We start from the raw sequence: 24,380 nt of genomic DNA on the forward strand, positions 1-24,380 counted from the left end.
AGGAATATTATTATTATTCCAGGGCAAATTGCACCCATTGGTATGTGAGATAAAGAGACGGACTGTACAAAAAACAACTCATGGCCTTGAAGAACAGCTTACAAACTGAAAACTCTACAAAAAGGGCTGAGAACACCTATAACATATTAATGACAACTGTAGGATAAATATATGTATATAATTCCAACAACGTCCTTGTGAGTCTGGCCTTCTCCCGTCAGCACTCGCAGAAATTCTGTTATCAAAATACGTCTGATGCATTCCAGACAGCCTAACCTTCTAATGTACCTTGAAGGAAAACAGTCAGTGAATCTCTCTACTGCATCAAACTGAGTACATGTACTTACTTTGTAGTTAATTTTATAATATCCGTTATAGTCAAATGTATGCAATCTTTCAGTGTATTGTGATGTTAATTTGTATATATTTGATACCAAATAACACAAGGTGAGTTGTTTTTGGTGATTTGTTAATCATACCAGTCAAGCTCCAGGCCAATACAAACTGTCGTACTTACAAAATACAAAAAATCGTACACCATATATTTTTTTCAAACGTGTTTATTGATGTAGTTTAACATGTTACATTGGTCATGTGTTTCGTTATATCATTCTGTACATATTCTTAATAATAAAATTGTCACAGACCAGTAACAGACACAGGACCCAATAGCGCTCGTTTTCTCAGTTTTTATTAATAAAGAGGGAGAGCAAGGCTTGCTTCCACGAGGAGGGTCGAAGACAGGCAGGAATTACAAGTCGCTAGCAGGGACCGGGGAGCAAGGGCGGGGTCAAGTTCATAAACGAGGTCGGCAACAGGAGGCCAGCAGGTAACGGGGCAAAACAGATGGGATAACAGGCAGGCAGAACGGGGCAGAGTCAGGTCCGGAAACAGGTTGGCAACGAGGATCAGGCAGAGAAAAGCAGGACAGGAGCAGAGTCTGACGGAAGAGCTTACTGAGCTGGAGGCATCGGTTCGCATAACGATCTGACAGGGATCTCTTGGAAGTCGGGGGTTTAAAAGGAGTACATCAGCCAATCAGCTGTCCGGGCTGTTGGCGCCAATTAAGCAGTCGCTCGGCAATCATGACAAAAAATAAAAATAAAATCCAAAAATTAGGAACAATTGTTATCAGCGTAACTAAAATATCCATTAATAACACTTTAAATTCAAATTTGTAAATAAAGATATTTTTGGAGGAAAAATTGAGTTGACATTTCTATTTTGTAAACCAAACTACAATATCAACCATTGATGTGTAGTGCCTAATTTCGACTCCCCTGCAAAATCCTCCCCCCTAGCGAACGTATTCTATATAATAAGCTTATTAAAACAATAAAGCTATTGTCGGAAGCGCAGCAGAATGCGCCTTCACGCAAGGGGGGCAGGATTTTGCAGGGGAGTCGAAATTAGACACTACGGCGGCAGACGCATCCGCACAGTAGCATCAAACGCTTCGTTTGCAATGAAAAAAACGATACCGAGATAGAGGCTACCGCGGCCAACTTGTTTGACTTGATTGATTTGCCGTTTCGTGGTAGTCGGTGTGTACCGGATGGTACAAATAATTGACAAATTGGTGTTTTTCCGTACAGATTTTTTCGTACGTGGTACACGTCTTAAAATGCATAATAAACCTACTTTGTACGGCAAAAACGGACAGGTTGACAGGTATGGTTAATTGATTCTTGAAAAGAACCAATTGATGGCAATGTTCTCTTATTGTCTTCTAATATTTAATGATGCGTCAAGCAAACAAGGTCAACAACATTCCCACAAAACAAACATTAGTAGTGAAAAGAACAAACATTTATTATAGTGAACGGGATCAAAACATCGCAGGGTGCCTCATATGTTTAAACAATATTTTTCTTTTTTTTTTTTAATTACCTTAAAAAAAGTCTTGATAAAAACATGCAAAATGGAAGAATCTGAACACAACATAAAATTATTTAATTAAAGAAAAGTTATTTTGGTTAACAGAGAATCCACTTATGATTTTTGGTTTTTATTACAGTTTATCTTTGTTTCACTCAAGGCTGACACATCAACCTTCCTTTTAGTCATCATCCTTCCGGTCTCCTCTTTCTTCCACTCACTCGCTTTACTTTCACATCCTCTCACATTTACTGACCCTAGCACTAGGGTTTGCGGGACCTGTCTTTTTTTTTTAAAAACATGGAGAGAATCTGAAGAAAAACTAAAATAATTTAAATGTTTAAGTGGGGGGGTGTATTTCCACCCAAATAAAAGCAAACCGTCCCCTAAATTGCAAAAAATGTATTTTTTTTTTCAAAACATGGGGGGAATCTGAACAAACACTAAAATAATTTCAATTTTTAAATGGGGGGGTATTCCCACACAAATAAAAGCAAAACGTCCCTTAAATTGCAAAAAAATGTATTTTTTTAAAATTGTATTTATTTATTTTTTCAAAATATGGGGGAATCTGAAGAAAAACTAAAATAATTTCAATTTTTAGGTGGGGTGAGGGGTATTCCCACACAAATAAAAGCAAAATGTCCCTTAAATTGCAAAAAAAATAAAGAATACACAGGGGGGGAATCTGAACATAAAATATAAAACAATTTTGATTTTTTTTTAAGTACCATATTAAAAGCAAAACACACTAAACACCTAATACAACGCAATGATTTCTTAAACAAAGGATTTTTCCTGGGCTTTGGGTTCCCCCGCCGGTGCCCCTAAACGCGGGTTATCCTTGGGCCCTCTCCCCACCGGCGCGGCCCCTCCACCGCCTTTCGTCTCCGAAGCCACGTAGAGAAGAGCGCCCCCTAGCACCAGCATCACGCTCGCCACCCAGCCCAGGTACAAAGCCGGGCCCAGTTCCCTCTTCAGCGGCGGCGCCACCCCCGGGTCGTAGAAGTCCCTCACCACCGCGTAGGCCGTCCAGCACAGCGGCACCAGGAAGGCCACCCCGGCCGCGGCGAACAGCGCCCCTGCCAGGCGCCCCAGCCGGGGTTTGAGCGCCCGATCGGCGGCTCCCAGGCAGTGCGTCCCCTCCGCCCCCAGCACCCCCAGGAGGAGCGCCAGGACGCAGAGCAGGAGGGCCAGGACGCCGAGGCCGCGGGCGGCTTGCGTGGCGGCGGGCAGCGCCAGGGTGGAGTCGTGGGTCTTGCACTGGAGGTGTCCGGTACTCTGCGAGAGGCAGTTCATCCACAGGCCCTCCCACGTCGTCTGGGCCACCACCAGCTCGCCGCCCACGAAGGCCGACACGCGCCACAAGGGGGCGGCCACCACCAGGACGCCGCAGGCCCAGCCGGAGACCGAGAGCACCAGGCCCAGGAGCTGGAGGCTGCCGGAGGCCATCTTGGATGGGAGAGAAGGAGAAGAAGAAGAAGAAGAGTCCTCCTGAGAAGATTCGGTCCACGCAGGACATTTTATTTCAAAATTGTATGTAACATCCTACATGCCGACATTTCTTGTGTACATTTGGTGTAAATTATAACCATAACCTTATCCTCCTTGTTTCATAACCTTATCTTCTCTGTTCCTTTATCTTCTTGGCTTTTTTACCTCACTGTGAATGTGTGACACTGGAGTGTCATGCCCAATTTCGTTGTCACAATATGTTAACCCATTTTGTAACAATAAAGGTATATTCTATTCTATTCTATTTAAAACGTGGGTGGACAAACTACGGCCCGCGGGCAAAGCACTAAATGAGCAGATAGGTGCGCCTCCATCGGTGTGTGTGTGTGTGTGTGTGTGAATGGGTGATGTGTGAAACACATTGTAACACATTGTTAATATCTCTCTCTCTCTCTCTCCCTCTTTTTTTTATCTTTTCCTCTCTTTTTTCCCAACCCTGTCTTTCTTTCTATGTCTTTGTCCCTCTGTCTTTTTCCTCTTTCTTTCTTGTTATGTTTCCTTCTTTCTTCGTCCCTTTCTTTTGGGATCAAGAGATCGCAGGTTCGATTCCCGCCTCCTCCGTGTTATATGTCAAAGTGTCCTTGGGCAAGACACTGAATCCCGAATGCCCCCAATAAGCAGGTAGGCGCCTTGGATGGCTGATGGTGTTATCGGTGTGTGAGTGTGTGTGTGAATGGGTGAAGCACATTTTAACATATTGTTAATATCTCTCTCTCTCTTTCCCTCTTTGTTTTTTTATCTTTTCCTCTCTTTTTTCCCCAGCTCTGTCTTTCTTTCTATGTCTTTGTCTCTCTCTCTTTCTCCTCTTTCTGTCTTGTTATGTTTCCTTCTTTCTCTCTCATTTTTTTCCTTCTTCGTCCCTTTCTTTTGGGATCAAGAGATCGCAGGTTGGATTCCCTGCTCCTTCGTGTTATGTGTCAAAGTGTCCTTGCGCAAGACACTGAATCCCGAATGCCCCCAATAAGCAAGTAGGCGCCTTGGATGGCTGGCGCCGCTATCGGTGTGTGAGTGTGTGTGCGAATGGGTAAGTGTGAAGCACATTGTAAAGCGCTTTGGGAGGTCTTCATTGACTTGAAAAGCGCTATACAAATGCAGACCATTTACCATTCAGCATCTTGATTATCCTCAAAACGTTTGGAGGCTGACTCCCTATCGGTGTGTGAGTGTGTGTGTGAATGGGTGAAGCACATTTTAACATATTGTTAATATCTCTCTCTCTCTCTTTCCCTCTTTGTTTTTGATCTTTTCCTCTCTTTTTTTCCCCAGCCCTGTCTTTCTTTCTATGTCTTTGTCCCTCTCTCTTTCTCCTCTTTCTTTCTTGTTATGTTTCCTTCTTTCTCTCTCATTTTTTTCCTTCTTCGTCCCTTTCTTTTGGGATCAAGAGATCGCAGGTTCGATTCCCTGCTCCTCCGTGTTATGTGTCAAAGTGTCCTTGGGTAAGACACTGAATCCCTAATGCCCCCAATAAACAAGTAGGCGCCTTGCATGGCTGTTGCCGCTATCGGTGTGTGAGTGTGAGAAGTCCAAGGTTGGATTCCCAACTTATCGGAAGTGTCCTCGGGCAAGACACTGAACCCCTAAGTGTCAGGAGTGAAGACAGGACCCACTTGCGTTGCGTTTCTCACAAGTTCCAATACTCTAGATCCTACATAAATACTGTACTACAAAAATACTATGTTGAAAATACTATAAAAATATTACAGATATACAATAAAAAACCTACAATGTAAATACCATAAGAAAACGACAGAAATACTACAAAAATACTACTATGATAATACTATAATCAAAAAAATGATAAAGAAATATTACAAAAGAAATACTACAAAAATACTCCAGCTATGCGACAAAAACAACAACTATGGAAATACTATAGGGATTTTACAAAAACACAACAAAAATACTTCTTTGGGAATACTTCATAAATATTTCTATGGAAATACTACAAAAATACCACTACAGTATTATCAGACAAATGTAAAGAAATGCAACTAAAATAATTACGATTCAAATACTACAGACCCTACAAAAATACTATGTTGAAAATACTATAGAAAACTACAGATATACAACAAAAAACATACTATGTAAATACCATAAGAAAACTACAGAAATACTACAAAAATACTACTACGGTAATACTATAATCATTAAATAATACGACAGAAATATTACAAGAGATTCACTACAAAAATACAGCTACAGTTATATTAAATGATATACGACATAAACAACTACTTTGGGAATACTTCATAAAATACTTGTATAGAAATACTACAAAAATACCACTACAGTATTATCACACAAATATAAAGAAACAAAAATAAAATAACTACTATTTAAATACTACAGATCCTGCATAAATACTGTACTACAAAAATACTACGGTTAAAATACTGTGGAAATACTACAGATATAAAACCCCCAAAAAACTACTGTGTAAATACCATAAGAATACAACAGAAATACTACAAAAATACTACTACGATAATACTATGATAAATAAATAATACTGTCACGGGAGGACCGGACCAGAACGGAGGCAGGAAGGGAGAACTCAACTGCGTTGACGATCAAAACTTTTATTTAGCAAAATAAAAGTCGTCCAAAACTCCAGGACAAAACAGAACAAAAACTCAAAACGTGAAAACACAGGTTTCCTCCGAATCCAACAAAACAGGACAGAGCAAAACAGAACGGAAAATGCAGACAGAAAATGCAATGAGCCAGCCCCCGCAAAACCCAAACCCCCCCTTAAGAAGCAATTGGCAAATTAGGCGATCTGCTTCAGCTGTTGCCCAGGGGGCGGGGCCAGCCGGTTGCCACGGCGACCATGCTGGATACGACAAATACGAGAAAAACAACTCGTATTTAAAGTATTTAAAAATGCTACTTAGGGAATACTTCCAAAGAAATAGTACAAAAATACCACTGCAGTAATATTATAATACAATTTTTTTTTGTCTATACGGTCACCCCGCCCCTTTTCTGCCTGTGTCTGCCTCTGCGTCAAAAACACTGCAGTCTAAACTGGTAGGTAGGAACCCTTAACCACCAGGGTTGTAGGGGTACCATTTCCTGTGGTGTGTCTTGGGCAATTACAGCCTGTTGGCGTCCATCCCTGTCCAGGCTGTGACCGGGCTTTCTATCGCCAACAAGCTTGGACTACCGTATTTTCCGCACTATAAGGCGCACCTAAAAGCCTTTATTTTTTTCAAAAGCTGACCATGCGCCTTATAATACAGTGCGCCTTATATATGGATCAATATTAAGTCGCAAAGTCTTGCAACTAACTTGCAGCCGCCGACTAGATTTTCCCCCGAACGCCAAGTAGTCCGCGGTGTATGCTGGGATTTATTTACCGCGTTTCATTGGCTAACCAATGTATCAATCATCATTTGAATGGATCACTATTGGCTAAAGTTATTCGGAGGTAAAGGGGGCGGATCCTTTTTATCATTTACAGGCTGGCATTGGCTTGAACGGCAAACAAAGCCTGCAATTGGCCGAAAAAGATGTGTCAATCATCAGTTGAATCGATCACTATTGGCTAAAGTTATTCGGAGGTCAAGGGGCGGATCCTTTCTATCATTTACAGGCTGGCATAGGCTGAAGCGTTAAAACAAAGCCTGCAATTGGCCGAAAAAGATGAATGCGTATAGCACGTGGTTGAAGGCATACAGAAAGCTTTTTTTTACTATTCTGTATTTGTGAATATTTTATTCTGGATTTACTAAACTCACGGATATAAGAGGACCATGGCTGCACATTATTATGAACACAACAACTTCGGTGAGCTACTCTGGCTATATATATTATCCCTGTATCTTGTTTCAGACTGAACTCGATGTTTCTGTGATAAGCGGTGCAGATAATGGATGGAATGGAGTGTCGTTTTTTTTTAATTAAACTCAATTCCTAGTGTTTATTGTCATATGCACAGTAAAGTTGCGAGCGAAAAAGAAAATAGATATTAAGGAATGGTTGGCATTTCTTGAATCCCAAGACTTGAACCTTCCGAATGATATTTGAAACGATGCATTTGAGTGACATCGTACGGACACCGCATCCGCACGTGTTCTCGACACGTATTTGCGTCTTTGCAAGCTTTGGGAATGTTAAGGGGGTAAGAAGTTGGACTGAACCATCTGACTGTTTTGTCCACGTTCCCATTGTAGCGCCTTATAATCCGGTGCGTCTTATGTATGTCAAAAATAGGACCAAAAACAATTTTTTTCGGGGTGCGCCCTATAACCCGGTGCGCCTTATAGTGCGGAAAATACGGTACACACACTTAAACATGTTGTCCATGAATTCAAAACATTCTACCCGCTGACGCCATCTTCTGGCTGAACTCATCATTGCAGCCTCTGTCAAGCTCCTTTGCGCGTGCAAGTATGTGAAATTCTCAGAAGCGCTCGAATAAACTCTTATTTTCTTCACCTTTTTTGGGGGGGGGGTTGTATTTGAAATTGTCCTTTTCTTACTTTCACCATTTTCATCCTAGATGAAAAGAAATTCAACTACAGTCGATTGGACTGGAAAATTAAATACTTTAGGACACAAAATAAATGATATAGAGTTAATTTGCTTCAAAGAATTTGATACATACTGGGTGAGATAATAAAAAGAATAGCTAATCTAAAAAAGAAAAACGTTTTTATTCATTAGATAAATAAATCGTAAATAAAAACAAAGAATCTTACCAGTTTTGGGGTCCGCAAACGGGAACGTCTTTGGCAAGTTTCTTCAACGGAGGGTCCGTCTTGTTTGTGTCGTCTGCGGCGTGGGAGTCGGGCAGCGTGTCGTCTCGCATTTTTCAAACTCTCACGCAGAAAGTTATGCCAAAAAATACAACAAAGGGACACTTTGTCTAGAAAATCACAATGATCGCTAGCATGGCTAGGATGTCATCTTCGTTTTCTTCCTGTGTCCCTCCATTTTAACTGTTGTGTTTGAACAGAATGAAGTCGAGTTTGTTCCGAAAATGTTTATTTACAAAAAAATATGAGTTGAATCGTCCGTTAGCATGTTAGCTCGTGAGCTACGCTTGCTCAACGTCAACAACGCATTCAATTTTATGTGTTTCTTTTATGTGTTTCAGACATTTCTCGTATCAATATTTGAAAAACGAGCCAAAAAGTAGTTATATCCATCGGTCGGTCAAAAATGAGCAATTTGAGAGATTGAATAGCATTGAAATTGTCCGTTAGCATGTTAGCTCGTGAGCTAGCTTAGCGTCAACAACGCATTCAATTTGATGTTTCTTTTATGTGTTTCAGACATTTCTCGGGTCAATATTTGAAAAACGAGCCAAGAAGAAGTTATATCCATCAGTCGGTCAAAAATGAGCAATTTGAGCGATTGAATAGCATTGAAATTGTCCGTTAGCATGTTAGCTTGTGAGCTAGCTTAGCGTCAACAACGCATTCAATTTTATGTGTTTCTTTTATGTGTTTCAGACATTTCTCGGGTTGATATTTGAAAAACGAGCCAAGAAGAAGTTATATCCATCAGTCGGTCAAAAATGAGCAATTTGAGAGATTGAATAGCATTGAAATTGTCCGTTAGCATGTTAGCTCGTGAGCTAGCTTAGCGTCAACAACGCATTCAATTTGATGTTTCTTTTATGTGTTTCAGACATTTCTCGGGTCAATATTTGAAAAACGAGCCAAGAAGAAGTTATATCCATCAGTCGGTCAAAAATGAGCAATTTGAGCGATTGAATAGCATTGAAATTGTCCGTTAGCATGTTAGCTTGTGAGCTAGCTTAGCGTCAACAACGCATTCAATTTTATGTGTTTCTTTTATGTGTTTCAGACATTTCTCGGGTTGATATTTGAAAAACGAGCCAAGAAGAAGTTATATCCATCAGTCGGTCAAAAATGAGCAATTTGAGCGATTGAATACCATTGAAATTGTCCGTTAGCATGTTAGCTCGTGAGCTAGCTCAGCGTCAACAACGCGTTCAATTTTATGTTTCTTTTATGTGTTTCAGACATTTCTCGGGTCAATATTTGAAAAACGAGCCAAGACGAAATTATATCCATCGGTCGGTCAAAAATGAGCAATTTGAGCGATTGAATAGCATTGAAATTGTCCATTAGCATGTTAGCTCGTGAGCTACGCTAGCTCAGCGTCAACAACGCGTTCAATTTTATGTGTTTCTTTTATGTGATTCAGACATTTCTCGGGTCGATATTTGAAAAACGAGCCAAGACGAAATTATATCCATCAGTCGGTCAAAAATGAGCAATTTGAGCGATTGAATAGCATTGAAATTGTCCGTTAGCGTTTTAGCTCATGAACTATCCTAGCTTTTCTTTTTATTTCAGTACTTTTTTTTGTTAAAATCAAGCCAAACTGCTTAAAAAAGGTGTATTCACTATAGGCAAAATATTTAGCAATTTGGGCTAGGCAATAGCATTTATATCAACCATTAGCATGTTAGCCCAAGAGCTGTGCTAACCCGGTATCAACGTAACAATATTTTTTAGCTTTTTCATTCAGTTGTACTTTTTTTTTGTCAAATTTGAAAGAAGCAGCCGACAAGAGTCATCAGGAAGTGTTATAAACAAAAAAAGCTAGCTCGCAGACGTGACCCATTGTCTTTCGTTTCCTTTCGAGGAAGTTAGCTTGTAATGTTTCTAATTTTAAGAGCTAGCGCATGAGGAGTCGCTAAAATGATTATTTTAAAGGGACAGTGTGAATTATTTAGCACCTCCTGGTGGTCAGAAATATTCATTTGAAACAAAAAAAACGATACCGTTTTAAGTAATAAGGAAATATATATATGAACTAGCATGTAAACATGAAATTAGCATTTATTTGACATGAGAAGATCCTCACCTAGAGGGAGCTGATATGATTGGCCGCCATCTTGTCGTCAAGGATACTCTCATTTATTCTTTTCTTTCTTTTGCACTTGATTGCTGGGATGGGCTCCAGCACCCCCGTGACCCTACTGAGGATAAGCGGTGCAGCGAATGAGATGAGATGAGATGAGACTTATTTCACTTATTTCACTGTAAGATCATTTTGTTCTTATTTTGAGTATTTTTTAGTTATATTTTTTATTCCTCTTTTCTTTTTCATATCTACTTCTGTTTTATTTCCTTTTATTTCCTTTTTTCTTCCTTTGTATCATTTTTTCTCTGTTACTTTTTTTCCCATTCCTTTTTTCTTCTTTTATTTGATATTCATTTTGATTTTCCCCAGTTTGATTTTCTTTTTCCTTTTTTTTTCTTCCTTTTTTCTTCCTTTGTATCATTTTTTTTCTCTTTTACTTTTCTTTTTCCCATTCCCCTTTTCTTCTTTTATTTTATATTCATTCTGATTTTTCCCCTTTTTGATTTTCTTTTTCCTTTTTTTCCCTTTTTTCATTTTTTCATGTTTTTCTTTCATTTTCTCTTTTTTCTTTTCTTTTCTTTTCTTTTCTGCTCTGTTTTGGTATATTCTTTTCTGTTCTGTTCTGGTCTATTCCATTCTTTCCTTTCCTTTCCTTTCCTTTCCTTTCCTTTTCTTTCTCTTTTCTTGATCAAAGGGCTAGCCAAAAAGTGTGGAACCATAATGTTGTGTTTTGGTCACTTCGAGTGTCCGTAGTTTGTATTCTTCCTTGAGCAATTAGCACTTGTTTTAGGCTGCACAACACCATACAGAGACATGTCAAATATTACACACTGTGCCTTTAAGATTGATATATTTTAATGAAGTTTTCAAATAAGTGTCAGAGAAAGAAAAACTAGAAAAATGGTGGAACCGTTCAACAGTTTTAATTAGGATTGAGGTACAAGCTTTATTTTATAAAAGCTGGAAATGGCACGGACCCTGATTGGCTGTTGGACTCTTTTCAAACTTCTGCCTTCCTAAAAACACTTGTCTGATTATCTGCAAACCTACGCTCTCAGCTAGGCAAGCTTTTGTACTCTCCGACACTATCCTGCCCTGTTTCCTGCCTGATACATGTTGCAGACCTCTTTTCTGCACCCGTTTCTGTTTTTGCTCCTCCGTCCCGGCCATCGAACTGTTTTTCTCGCTGCCGACGACTACCCTCGCTCGACACGGATGTGCCACTTCCGCGTTCCTGCCATCTGCTACCCGTGACCGACGATCATCGGATCGTGGATGCAAGCACTCTTTCTTCATAAAACTGAGTAAAACAAACGCAATTGGGTCCCGTCTCCGTTACTTTTGTCGGTCGGTCTGCAAATCTCTGTTTTTACACAGCAAGCCCTTTTTCGCCTGTCCCGTTTTTTGCTCCAGTTTGTCTCCCGCTATGATCTGTTTTGATCTCGACCACGTCTGTTCTCCCGTCACGAATAACCATCTGTTTTTGATCTCGACCACGTCTACTCTCCTCTCCTGGCTTTTGACTTGTTTCTGATCCCGACCACGTTTTTGCTCACCTATCCCGGCTACTGACCCGTTTTTTCCGCTCCCGACACCGCCATCGCTCGCCACGAAAATGCCACTTCCGCGTTCAGAGCGACCTGCTCCCCGCGATCACCGGATTGTGTGCTAGTTTCTTGATGGAAAAGATGAACAAGAGACCGGCATTTCCACACGGGGGCAGATTTAATTTCTTAAACAATTTAACTAAGTGAACTCCATCCAATATGGCCGAATTAGCCGAATTAGTGTCACTCGAGTCTCTGTCCGCCCACGTCTTTCCGCAAGATGGTGTCCCGGCTCCTCCCATGGGCGTGCCAAGGAAGCCCCCCGTGGGCCCCGCCACCTCAGAGACGAGCGTCCCGATGTCTGTGGTTCCTCAAAACAATGGAGAGCGTTTATCAAAACAATGCCTGCTGTCCTCCGTCATCAGGGCCTTTTCGGCATCGATGATTATCTTATCCTGCCAAACCTGTAAACAATATTTCCTACCAGACCAGGGTGCCCTGAACTTTCACTGCTCATTGAACTTAAGCCTACTCTGTGAAAATCTTCATTGCACTCAATACATGTAACTTGTATTCAATCGTATAAAATCCTTCATTTGTAAAACTGACTTCTCAGTATTTGGAACAAACAAGCTGAGGGAAAAGGCCCATCCTTCAACAGCAAGTAGCCTATGGTGTCACTGGAATATGGCAAAACGACACCATTTTTTCCAGTCCTCGGCTCCGCCTTCATACCACGCATTCGGATTTCTTCTTGCATCTAGTTCCTTTCCAGAAGCAAATGGCAGCCACGCCACAAACCACTCCTAAGAGGAGAGTCGGGGCCCCGAGCGCCAAGGCCACGGTGGTATCGGCCCCTACCGCGATCACCATCCCTGCCAGAACAAGAACCACGGCGGCTGCAGAGGCCCCCCGAACGTTCTTCCTCTTGCTTCGTTTCTTCTTCTCCCGTTCTTTCTCCTGTTTCTCCCTCTCGGCCTCCCAGATCCTCTTCTCCTCCTCCTTCTTGTCCTCCTCCTCCTGGATTTTCCGTTCTTCCTCCTCCTTCAGTTTGCGTTGAGCCTTCTCGTACATCTGGTTGGTGTAGTGTTTGCCGCCGTTGTCCTGTACCATCTCCTTGATCATGGTGAGAAGTTCCCGGACCTGGACCCGGTCTTGGGAGTCGTTGTTGTTGAAGGCGTGGTACCGGCGCCCGAAATTGATGGAGAGTCGTCGGAGTTCTTTGCATTCCTTCAGGGCGTTGTCGGCCTTGGCCTGGTCTTTGCAGGTGAAGAGCATGATGGTGTACATGGAGGCGTCGTCCCCGAAGTTGTCCTGGATCCATTTGACGGCGTTCCGTTCTTCTTCGGTGAAACGGACCCCGAGCCGGATCACGAGCAGGAAGGCGTGGGGGCCCGGAACCGACATGGTGACGCATTCCTCGATCCTGGACTTGACTTCTTGCTCGCCGATGGCCGTGTCGAACAGGCCCGGGGTGTCGATGACCTGCACGGCCGTTCCTTCTACGTGCCCGCTTTGAGTCTGGCAGTGTTTGGTCACCGAAACTGGACTGGGGTCCTCCCGGAAGGCGGTCCGGCCTAGGATGGTGTTCCCTGTGGCGCTCTTGCCCGATCCCGTCTTGCCCACCAGGACGATCCTCAGCCCTCCGGACAAATCCACAGCTGTAAATAAGATAAGAAATATTGGGATTCTTAAAACCGACAGTTATCAACACAGCCCAGAAGATCACAGTAGCCGCTCAAAATAAGGAGAGAAGACATGAATGGGTGTAGGACAGGGAGAGAAGCCTTCAGATAAGAAAGTCCAACCGGTTCTAAAGGCCTAATCCTAACCCGAAAACAAAAGCAGATTAAACCATTCCGCATAGAACCACATGTCAGGACCAGAACGGAGACAGGACCCTCAAAATTTAACAAATATACAAATACAATAATACTACAAAAATACGACAGAAGTATTAACACAGAAATACAAAAAATACTACAGAGATACTACAAAAAATACCAAAATACAACTGCAACAATACTAGAAAAATACAATAAAACTATAAAAATAAGACAACAATAATTCCACAAAATACTACTGAAATAAAACTATAAAAATACTACATGGATACTATAAAAATACAACTGCAATAATAGTACAAAAATACTAGAGAAACACTACTACAGAGATACTACAAAAATACTACAGAAATATGACCAAACACAACTGCAACAATACTACAAAAGTACAATAAAACTATAAAAATACGACAACAATAATTCCACAAATTACTACTGAAATAAAACTATAAAAATACTACATGGATACAATAAAAATACAACTGCAATAATAGTACAAAAATACTACAGAAACACTACTACAGAGATACTACATAAATATAACCAAAATACAACTGCAACAATACTACAAAAATACAATAAAACTATAAAAATAAGACAACAATAATTCCACAAAATACAACTGAAATAATACTATAAAAATACTACATAGTTACTATAAAAATACACTGCAATATTAGTACCAAAATACTACATAAATATGACCAAAACACAACTGCAACAATACTACAAAAATACAATAAAACTATAAAAATACAACAACAATAATACCACGAAATACAACTGAAATAATACTATAAAAATACTACATGGATACTATAAAAATACAACTGCAATAATAGTACAAAAAATACTACAGCAACACTACTACAGAGATACTCCAAATATACTACAGAAACACTACTACAGAGATACTACAAAAATACTAAGGAAATACTTCAAAATATTACAAATATACAAATAATATAATCCTACAAAATACAACGGCAGTATTAACACAGAAATACGACAAAAATACTACAGAGATACTACAGAGATACTACAAAAATACTACGGAGATACTACAAAATTACCAAAGAAATATGACCAAAATACAACTGCAACAATCCTACAAAAATACAAGAAAACTATAAAAATACGACAACAATAATTCCAGAAAATACAACTGCAATAATAGTACAAAAATGCTACAGAAACACTACTACAGAGATACTACAAATATACTACAGAAATATGACCAAAATACAACTTCAACAATACTACAAAAATAAAAAATAAACTGTAAAAATACGACAACAATGGTGCCACTGTCAAGACCAGAACAGAGACAGGACCCACTTGCGTTGCGTTTCTCACACGTTTTATTGGAAGAAAGAGAAAGCGTTGCGCCCACGATCCGGTGATGGCTGGACGCGGGAAGCAGGTCGCTCGGATACTCAGATTGTGCTCCGAATGCGGAAGTGGATCTTCCGTGGCCAGTGATGGCGTTGTTGGGGACGGAAAAACGGGTCAGTAGCCAGGACAGGAGAGCAAAAACGTGGTCGGGGTCTGAGGCGAGTCGTAAGCCAGAACAGGAGAGAAGACGTGGTCGGGGACGAAAAAAGAGGTCGCAAGCCGGGACGGGAGAGTAGACGTGGTCAGGATCAAAAACGGGTCGAAGCCGGGGAACAGACGGGAGCAAAAACCGGGACAGGTGGGAGTCAGGGTCGAAAAAGGCTTGCCTAGTGTTAACTGAGGTCCGCAGTCTTAGATTTAAGATTGCGTGCTGATCAAAGTTAGAGAATCTATTCTATTCTATTCTATTCTATTCTATTGTAAATAGGGAATTGAATCTGGGGAGTAATACACATACTGTAGTTAAATTTCAGTTGACTTGGTGATCAAAATAATGGATTCTGTTCTATTCTATTCTATCTTAAATAGGGAATTGAATCTTGAGACTAATACACATACTTTAGTTAGATTTCAGTTGATTTGATGATCAAAGTAATGGGTTCTACTCTATCCTATTCTATTTTATTCTATTCTATTGTAAATAGGGAATTCAATCTGGGGACTAATACACGTACTGTAGTTAGATTTCAGTTGACATGGTGATCAAAGTAATGGATTCAATTCTATTCTATTCTATTCTATTCTATTGCAAATAGGGAATTGAATCTGGAGAGTAATACACATGCTTTAGTTAGATTTCAGTTGTATTGGTGATCAAAGTAATGGATTATTTTCTATTCTATTCTATTCTATTCTATTCTATTGTAACTAGGGAATTGGATATGGAGAGTATTACACAAAGTTAGACTTTGAATGACATGGTTATCCAAGTTATGTATTATTTTCTATTCTATTGTACTTTATTGTAAATAAAGAAATGGATCCGGAGAGTATTACACATAGATTTCAGATGACCATGGTATGAAAGTAATGGATTCTATTCTATTCTATTCTATTCTATTGTAAATAGGGAATTGAATCTAGAGAGTAATACACATACTTTAGTTAGATTTCAGTTATATTGGTGATCAAAGTAATGGATTCTATTCTATTCTGTTCTATCCCATTCTATTGTAAATATGGAATTGAATCTGGGGACTAATACACGTACTGTAGTTAGATTTCAGTTGACTTGGTGATCAAAGTAATAGATTCTATTCTATTCTATTGTATTCCATTCTATTCCATTCTATTCTATTCTATTCTATTGTAAATAGGTAATTGGATATAGAGAAAGTTAGACTTTAAATGACATGGTTATCCAAGTTATGTATTTTTTTCTAATCTATTCTACTCTATTATAAACAAAGAAATGGATCCGGAGAGTATTACACATAGATTTCAGATGACCAGGGTATGAAAGTAATGGATTTTACTCTATTCTTTGTAAATAAGGAATTGCATCCTGAGAGACAATCACCATGATTAGAAGAGCTATAGCTTGTTAGCCGACTCCCAAAAATCGGAATTCGGAGTCCAGAAACTGGAACCTACCGTCAAAGTTATTGGGACCACACCCATCAGACCGAGGGAGCGTTTTCTGTTTCTTCTCCCGCAAAAGAATGGCTGCCGGGTCGAAAATTCCCCAGGAAACACAAAGAGAAATGGATTAGTCCGGGAAAAATACTCCATCTTGTCACACCACGTAGTCCAGAACCAGGGTTGGGTAGGGTTACTTCAAGTGGATTACTTTCAATGACTTTTGGATTACTCCAATACCAAATATGCTAATAAAAGACAAAAGAAACTTAATATGAATAAAATGACTCCATTTTGTTTCTGTCGCATTTAATGTTAGTTTTGCCGGAGATCAAAGCCAGGAGAGAAAGCTTACCACGTGTTGTGAGTCATCATTTGATTCCTATTTCGTTTCTTTTGTCTTTTATTAGCATATTTGGTATTGGAGTAATCCAAAAGTAAATGAAAGTAATCTAGTTAAAGTAACCCTACCCAACCCTGCATTTGATGTTCGTTTTGCCGGAGATCAAAGAGATCAAAGCCAGGAGAGAAAGCTTACCACGTGTTGTGAGTCATCATTTTATTCCTATTTAGTTTCTGTTGTCTTTTATTAGCATGTTTGGTATTGGAGTCATCCAAAAGTGAATGAAAGTAATCCAGTTAAAGTAACCCTACCCAACCCTGCATTTTATGTTCGTTTTACCGGAGATCAAAGAGATCAAAGCCAGGAGAGAAAGCTTACCACATGTTGTGAGTCATCATTTTATTCATATTTAGTTTCTTTTGTCTTTTATTAGCATATTTGGTATTGGAGTCATCCAAAAGTGAATGAAAGTAATCCAGTTAAAGTAACCCTACCCAACCCTGCATTTTATGTTCGTTTTGCCGGAGATCAAAGAGATCAAAGCCAGGAGAGAAAGCTTACCACATGTTGTGAGTCATCATTTGATTCCTATTTAGTTTCTTTTGTCTTTTATTAGCATATTTGGTATTGGAGTAATCCAAAAGTAATCGAAAGTAATCCAGTTAAAGTAACCCTACCCAACCCTGCATTTTATGTTCGTTTTGCCGGAGATCAAAGCCAGGAGAGAAAGCTTACCACGTGTTGTGAGTCATCATTTTATTCCTATTGAGTTTCTTTTGTCTTTTATTAGCATATTTGGTATTGGAGTCATCCAAAAGTAATTAAAAGTAATCCAGTTAAAGTAACCCTACCCAACCCTGTCCAGAACAGAATTCCGATCTTACCTTCAGCCATGGTTGAATTTTCCGATATTTCCCAAGGTCTTTGTCCGAATTCCAAGCGAGGCTTTCTTTAGCTCCTCATCGCTCCCGATTGTCGGACTGAGTGGATTCTCCAAACCCGGGATTAGAGCTGGGGGGCTTCCTATTTCCTTGTATTGTCTGAAAAACTTCAATTTGAGGACTGACTCCGCACTTGTGGCAGTTTTTTTACACTCTCAACTTGTCACCAAAAGCGTTTAACTGAAGTAAAAGTACTGTTTCTTCAAAATAATATCACCCAAGTAGAAGTAAAAAGTATTCGTCCGAAAAATAACCACAGTAAAGGTAAAAAAAAATCACTTGGTGAAAAAACTACTGAAGTTGTCAGGACCAGAACGGATACAGGACCCAGTTGCGTTATGTTTCTCACAAGTTTTATGAAAGGAAAGAGGAAGGGTTGCGCCCAGGATCCGGGGTTCGCTGGGCACGGGAAGCAGGTCGCTCTGGACGCAGGAGTGGTACTTCCGTGGCGAGCGATGGCGGTGTCAGGAACGTGAAAACGGGTCAGTCGCCGGGACAGGAGAGCAAAAACGTGGTCGGGGTCAAAAGCGAAGGCCAGGAAAGGAGAGTAGACGTGGTCAGGACTAAAAGAAGTCGAAAGCCGGGACGGGAGAGGATCAAGAACGGGTCGAAGCCGGGGGACAGACAGGAGCAAAAAACAGGTGGGAGTCAGGGTCGAAAAAGGCTTGCCTAGTATTCACTGAGGTTCGCAGACGGACTGACAACAGGGGATTGACAGAAGAGGGTTCAAATAGTGACAGGGAGCCAATCAGAACCCGCGGCGGTTGGTGCCAAATGAGCAGGCGCAGTAATCATGACACAAGTACTGAGGTACTTGAACTTTTTTAATAGATTTTTTTTAAATAACCATTCAAACAGATCATCAAATCATCAACAATAATTTTCTAGTCTGTGTACTCAGTCAGTGTGTTTGGGTGGGTGAACCCTTTGTTGTCACGACCAGAATAGAATCAGGACCCAAATGCGTAGTGTTAACCACAAGTTTATTGAATAGAAGGCGATCCAGTGCTCGCTGGACACGGGAAGCAAGTCGCTCTCGCAATCGGATCGTGGTCCGAATACGGAAGTCGATCTTGGCGGTGTCAGGGACGGAAAAACAGGTCGATAGCCAGGACAGGTGAGCCAAAACGTGGTCGGGATCAAAAACGGGTCGTAAGCCGGGACGGGAGAGCAGACGTGGTCGGGATCAAAAACAGGTCGCGGCCGGAGACAGACAAGGAGATCAGGAACGGACAGGTGGAAAAACGGGTGCAAAAACGGGACAGGCGGGTGTCAGGGTCAAAAATGCTTTCCTTGTAATAACAGAGGTTCGCTGACGGACTGACAACCGGGGACAGAAAGGACTGGGCTTAAAAAGGGACAGTGAACCAATCAGATAAGCGGGCTACCTGATTGATTCCCTGTCCTTTTTAAGCCCAGTCCTGTCACTCTCCGGTTGTCAGTCCGTCTGCAAACCTCTGTTGATACAAGGCAAGGCTTTTTGACCCTGACTCCCGCCTGTCCCGTTTTTGGCTCCTGTTTTTCCACCTGTCCGTTCCTGATCTCCTTGTCTGTCTCCGGCCACGACCTGTTTTTTGATCCCGACCACGTCTGCTCTCCCGTCCCGGCTTTCGACCCGTTTCTGACCCCGACCAGGTTTTTGCTCTCCTGTCCCGGCTATCGACCTGTTTATCCGTCCCTGACACCGCCATCGCCCGCTACGGAAGATCCACTTCCATTTTCGCATCGCAATCCAATTGCGAGAGCTACTTGCTTCCCGCGTCCAGCGAGCACCGCCTCGCGGGCACTGCCCTTCCTCTTTCTTTTTAATAAAATTGTGAGAAAACGTTACGCGATTGGGTCTACCCTTTGTGCTGGTCGTGACAATACTTTTAAATTTCATTGAGTAGATTTGTGAATAAGAAACTGTACTCTTACTCTACATTGAACCAGTTACTTATGTCCCTTCCCTGGAAGTACCTGTCTGTCTTTTCTAAGACGCATTTATTTTGTTAGAAACAACCACCAGGAGGCACTTGTGAGCAGAGTTAGGAACATTTTTTTGCTGTACTGTATGCATAGTGTATATAGCTGTAGTCTCACATATATATATATATATATATATATATATATATATATACAGGGTTGGGTAAGGTTACTTACTATACTACACGATCTCTTGTTAAAAGTATCTTGTTAAAATGGATGTAAAAATGTATTGTGATATTCTAAAATGTCTCATCTCACCTCATCTCATTAGCTGGACCGCTTATCCTCAGTAGGGTCGCGGGGGTGCTGGAGCCCATCCGAGCAATCATCGGGCAGTGGGCAGGGGACACCCTGAACTGGTTGCCAGCCAATCGCAGGGCACACGGGGACAGACAGCTCACTCACTCAGTCACACCTAGGGGCAATTTGGACCGGCCAATCCACCTGAAATGCATGTCTTTGGAAATGTGGGAGGAACCCGGAGTGCCCGGAGGAAACCCACGCAAGCACGGGGAGAACATACAAACTCCGCACAGTAAGGCCGGGAGCTGGATTTGAAACCACGAAGGAGGTTCCCACAACCTCGGAACTGTGCGGCACACGCGCTAACCACTGCGCCACCGTGCTGCTAATGAGATCAAAGAGATCAAAGCCAGCAGAAAAGCTAATGTTGTGACTCATTTTATCTGCAGTAATAAAAACCTCATCATCCAGTCCAGCGTGAATGTGGATCTTTGGTGGGACAGGTACACCGCGGTTACATATATGTATATATATATATATATATATATATATATATATATATATATATGGGCAGCACGGCGGAGCAGTGGTTAGCGCTTGTGCGGCACAGTTCATGTCATGGGAACCTGTCGTGGGTTCAAATCCAGCTCCAGACTTCCTGTGCGGAGTTTGTATGTTCTCCCCGTGCTTGCGTGGGTTTCCTCCGGGCACTCCGGTTTCCTCCCACGTTCCAAAAACATGCATTTCAGGTGAATTGGCCGCTCCAAATTGTCCCTAGGTGGGAATGAGCGAATGAGTTGTCTGTCCCTGTGTGCCCTGCGATTGGCTGGAAACCAGTTCAGGGTGTCCCCTGCCCACTGCCCAGAGATGGCTGGGATGGGCTCAAGCCCCCCCGCGACCCTAATGAGGATAAGCGGTACGGCTGATGAGATGAGATGAGATATATATATATATATATAGATATATAAATAAAACGTTAACGTTACGCGTTTGGGTCCACCCTTTGTGCTAATCTTGACATTATAAGAGCAACACTTAGTGCATAAATGCCTTCCAAAACACTCTGATACATAATATTTGATATTTATTTCACAAAAAATACTCACTGAACGAATGCAATCAAACAAGGATGACTTAAAAAACAATAAATAATCGAAGAAGATGGGCGTGTTAAGCGACGGGAGATGCTTACGTCGGCGTATTATTTGTCTGACTTCCTTTTGTAAACGTTTGCGTGACAAATCTGTTAAGGGATCTCTCCCAGCTGCCCTCAAGAGCTGAATGGAGCGTTGACAAACACGATAATCGTCAGACATTTCCACCAGATGTCCTGGAAAGCAAATATTGTTCATATTTTGGATATATTGTTATCATGATTACTGATTCGGGGCACCTGATTGGCTGCTGGACTCTTTTTCCGAAAGGAACCCGTCAGACCATCTGCGAACCTACGCTCTCAGCTAGGCAAGCTTTTGTACTCTCCGACATTACCCTGCCCTGTTTTCCTTCCTGATACCTGTTGCCGTCCTTTTGCTGGACCCGTTTCTGCGTTTGCTCCTTCATCCCGGCCATCGACCTGTTTTGCTCCGTTTCCTGCCTGATACCTGTTTCTGGACCCGTTTCTGCTTTTGCTCCCCCGTCCTGGTCATCGACCTGTTTTTTCGCTGTCTACAACTACCTTCGCTCGACACGGAAGCGGCACTTCCGCGTTCCTGCTATCAGCTACCTGTGACTGACGATCATCGGATCGTGGATGCAAGCATTGCTCTCTTCCTCAATAAAAACGAACGCTATTGGGTCCTGTCTCTGTTCCTGGCTTGTGACAATTGTTCCAGTTGTTGCAATAAATATCACGCATTTGTATTTTGCGCTATGACCACGCCCTGTTAGCAACGGTTGCCATGGCCCCCAATTGGCCCCCGCCGTGTGGCGCCAGCTTCTGTCACGGTTGCCACGACGCCCAATTGGCCCCGCCCTTGTAGCGCCAGCTGCAGCTTGTTGACGGATTGGCCTCCTGTCAGTATTTAAACTCTGTCCTGTCAGTCCCCTTCGGTTGGTCCGTCTGCCAATCCCCGTTTTTACACGGCATGCCCTTTTTTCGCCTGTCCTGTGTTGCTCCTGTTTGTCTCCCGTTACGATCTGTTTTGATCTCGACCACGTCTGTTTTCCCGTCCCGAATAACACAACTTGGTTGTGTCTACTCTCTGCCTCTTCATACTATGTACCAGGCACTGGAGAGCTTATCAAGGCAAGATACTAAGCATTTAAATTCCTTTTTTAGAATATATTCGGATTTTGAAGCATTTATGTTCTTCATGAGAATATATTTCGATTTTCTGTAAGGTATTAGCTGTCACAGTTGCCATGGTGCGCAATTGCCCCCGCCCGTGTGGCGTCAGCTGCGGCTAGTTGTCAGATTGGCTTCCCGTCTATTTAAGCTCAGTCAACGAACCTCTGCCCCGCAAGACGTGTGTTTTGACTCCGTCCTGTTTCCTGTTGGTATTTCCTGTCTGGTATTGTTCCAGGTTTTTTTTTGTCCTGGTTAATATCGGTTTCCAGTTTCGTTTCTGTCTAGTTTGTCCTGTTTAATTTCGATATCCTGTTTTTGTTTCCGTTTATTTTGTCCTGTTTATTATCAGTTTCCAGTTTCGTTCCCGTCTAATTTGTCCCGTTTAATTTCGATATCCTGTTTTTGTTTCCGTTTATTTTGTCCTGTTTATTATCAGTTTCCAGTTTCGTTCCCGTCTAATTTGTCCCGTTTAATTTCGATATCCTGTTTTTGTTCCTGTTTATTTTGTCCTGGTTAATATCGGTGTACACTTTCGCTCCCGTCTAGTTTGCCCTGTTTAATTTTGATATCCTGTTTTGGTATCAATCCTGTCTGTCTCGTCCTGTTCGGCATCGAGTCCACTGCAAATCTGTCATGGTTGCCATCATCGCCCCCGCCCGTGTGGCGCCGGCTGCGGCTCATTGACAGATGGGCTTTCCGTCAATTTAAGCTCAGTGCTTTCACTCTTCCTTTGTCGGTCCGTCAACGAACCTCTGCTTCGCAAGAGGTGGGTTTTGACTCGGCCCTGTTTCTTATCCGGTATTGTTCCAGTTTATTTTGCCCTGTTTAATATCGGTTTCCAGTTTTGTTCCCGTCTATTTTCGTCCTGTTTATTATTCTCTCCAGTTTTCGTTCCCGTCTAGTTTGTCCTGTTTATTTTAATATCCTGTTTTGTTATCAATCCTGTCTGTCCCGTCCCGTCCGGTATCGACCCCACCTGTCTGATATCTGCTCGGGCAATCGGTATCGATCTCTTCGGCCTCTGGCTTCCTGTCTTTCCACGCCAGACCGGCTGCCTAACGTGCATGACTCCCCATTTCCCGTAGAATAAAAGGCTTGTGTGAGAAACGTCACGCGTTTGGGTCCTGATCCTGTTCCGGTTCATAACATTAGCACAGCTTGGTCGTGTCTCCTTTCTGCCTCTTCATAATCTGCGTCAGGCACTGAAGAGTTAAGATGAGGTACTAGGCATTTCTATTTCTCATTCGAATACATTTGGATTTTGAAGTGTTTCTTCATTCAAATCTCTTGATTTTCTGTAAAAGTGGTATCTTTACTTGGTTGTGTCTTCTCTCTACCGCTTCATAATCTACACCACAGGTGTCAAAGAGGCGGCCCGCGGGCCAGATCAGGCCCGCTAAGGGATTGAATCCGCCCCGCCAGACAACACTCAGAGAAGCGCGAGAGAAAAACGAGCTGCAGGTTGAAATATGTCCACTTGATGTTGCCAAAGCCAGGTGCTCTCTCTCTCTCTCTCTCTCTCTCTCTCTCTCTCTCTTTTTTTTTATCTTTTTCTTTTCCACCCCTTTTCTTGCACTCTGTCTCTTTCACTCTCTGTTTCTCTCTTTTTCTCTTCCTTTGTTGCTCTTGGTCTCTTCTTCTCTGTGTCTTTGAACCTCTTTTGCTCTCACTTCCTTTTTTCCTTTTCTCTCTTTTCTCCTCTCTTCCTACCCTTCGCGCTTTCTTTTCTCTTTTCTCTCCTTTCTGTCTTTCTCTTTGAATTTCTTTCTCTCTCTCTCTGTTTCTCTCTCCCCCACACCTTTTCTCCCACTCTGTCTCTGTCTCTTTCACTCTCTGTGTCTCTTTTTCTCTTCCTTTGTTGCCATCTGTCTCCTTCTCTCTCTGTGTCTTTTAACCTCTTTTGCTCTTACTTCCTTTTTTCCTTTTCTCTCTTTCTCTCTGAATACCCTTCGCGCTTTGTTTTCTCTTTTCTCTCCTTTCTGTCTTTCT

At 41.8% G+C, this 24,380-nt stretch overlaps 3 protein-coding genes across 3 annotated transcripts in view; 1 reads left to right on the forward strand and 2 right to left on the reverse strand.

Moving 5' to 3' along the window:
- Window positions 1-1,441: 1,441 nt before the first annotated feature.
- LOC148360491 (claudin-4-like) lies at window positions 1,442-8,170 on the reverse strand. The gene is made up of 2 exons (XM_088341337.1): window positions 8,100-8,170; window positions 1,442-3,330 (listed from the first exon to the last, which is right to left on the reverse strand). Exon 2 carries the CDS (start codon window positions 3,328-3,330, stop codon window positions 2,659-2,661), a length of 672 nt encoding a protein of 223 aa, XP_088197463.1. The 5' UTR covers window positions 8,100-8,170; the 3' UTR covers window positions 1,442-2,658.
- The window catches only part of mycbpap (mycbp associated protein), a 52,165-nt gene continuing 32,465 nt past the window's right edge, over window positions 4,681-24,380 (forward strand). Inside the window, exon 1 of the mRNA XM_088341336.1 lies at window positions 4,681-4,829. The gene's annotated coding sequence lies outside the window, so the exon portion shown is untranslated. The remainder of the gene's footprint in view (window positions 4,830-24,380) is intronic.
- On the reverse strand, window positions 11,949-17,924 carry LOC148360493 (GTPase IMAP family member 4-like). The gene is made up of 3 exons (XM_088342972.1): window positions 17,834-17,924; window positions 16,622-16,693; window positions 11,949-13,450 (listed from the first exon to the last, which is right to left on the reverse strand). The coding sequence occupies exons 1-3, from the start codon at window positions 17,841-17,843 to the stop codon at window positions 12,519-12,521; spliced, it is 1,014 nt and encodes a 337-aa protein (XP_088199098.1). The 5' UTR covers window positions 17,844-17,924; the 3' UTR covers window positions 11,949-12,518.

This window comes from Urocampus carinirostris, chromosome 8 (genome assembly GCF_059441175.1).
Source record: "Urocampus carinirostris isolate Australia breed hairy pipefish chromosome 8, RoL_Ucar_1.0, whole genome shotgun sequence".
Taxonomy (NCBI): domain Eukaryota; kingdom Metazoa; phylum Chordata; class Actinopteri; order Syngnathiformes; family Syngnathidae; genus Urocampus; species Urocampus carinirostris.

Coding starts and splice junctions, on each gene's coding strand:
- LOC148360491 (XM_088341337.1), bottom strand. CDS start 3,330: ATGGCCTCCGGCAGCCTCCAGCTCCTGGGCCTGGTGCTCTCGGTCTCC.
- LOC148360493 (XM_088342972.1), bottom strand. Junction 13,451..16,621: donor TGGTCCCAATAACTTTGACG/GTAGGTTCCAGT, acceptor TCTTATTTACAG/CTGTGGATTTGTCCGGAGGG.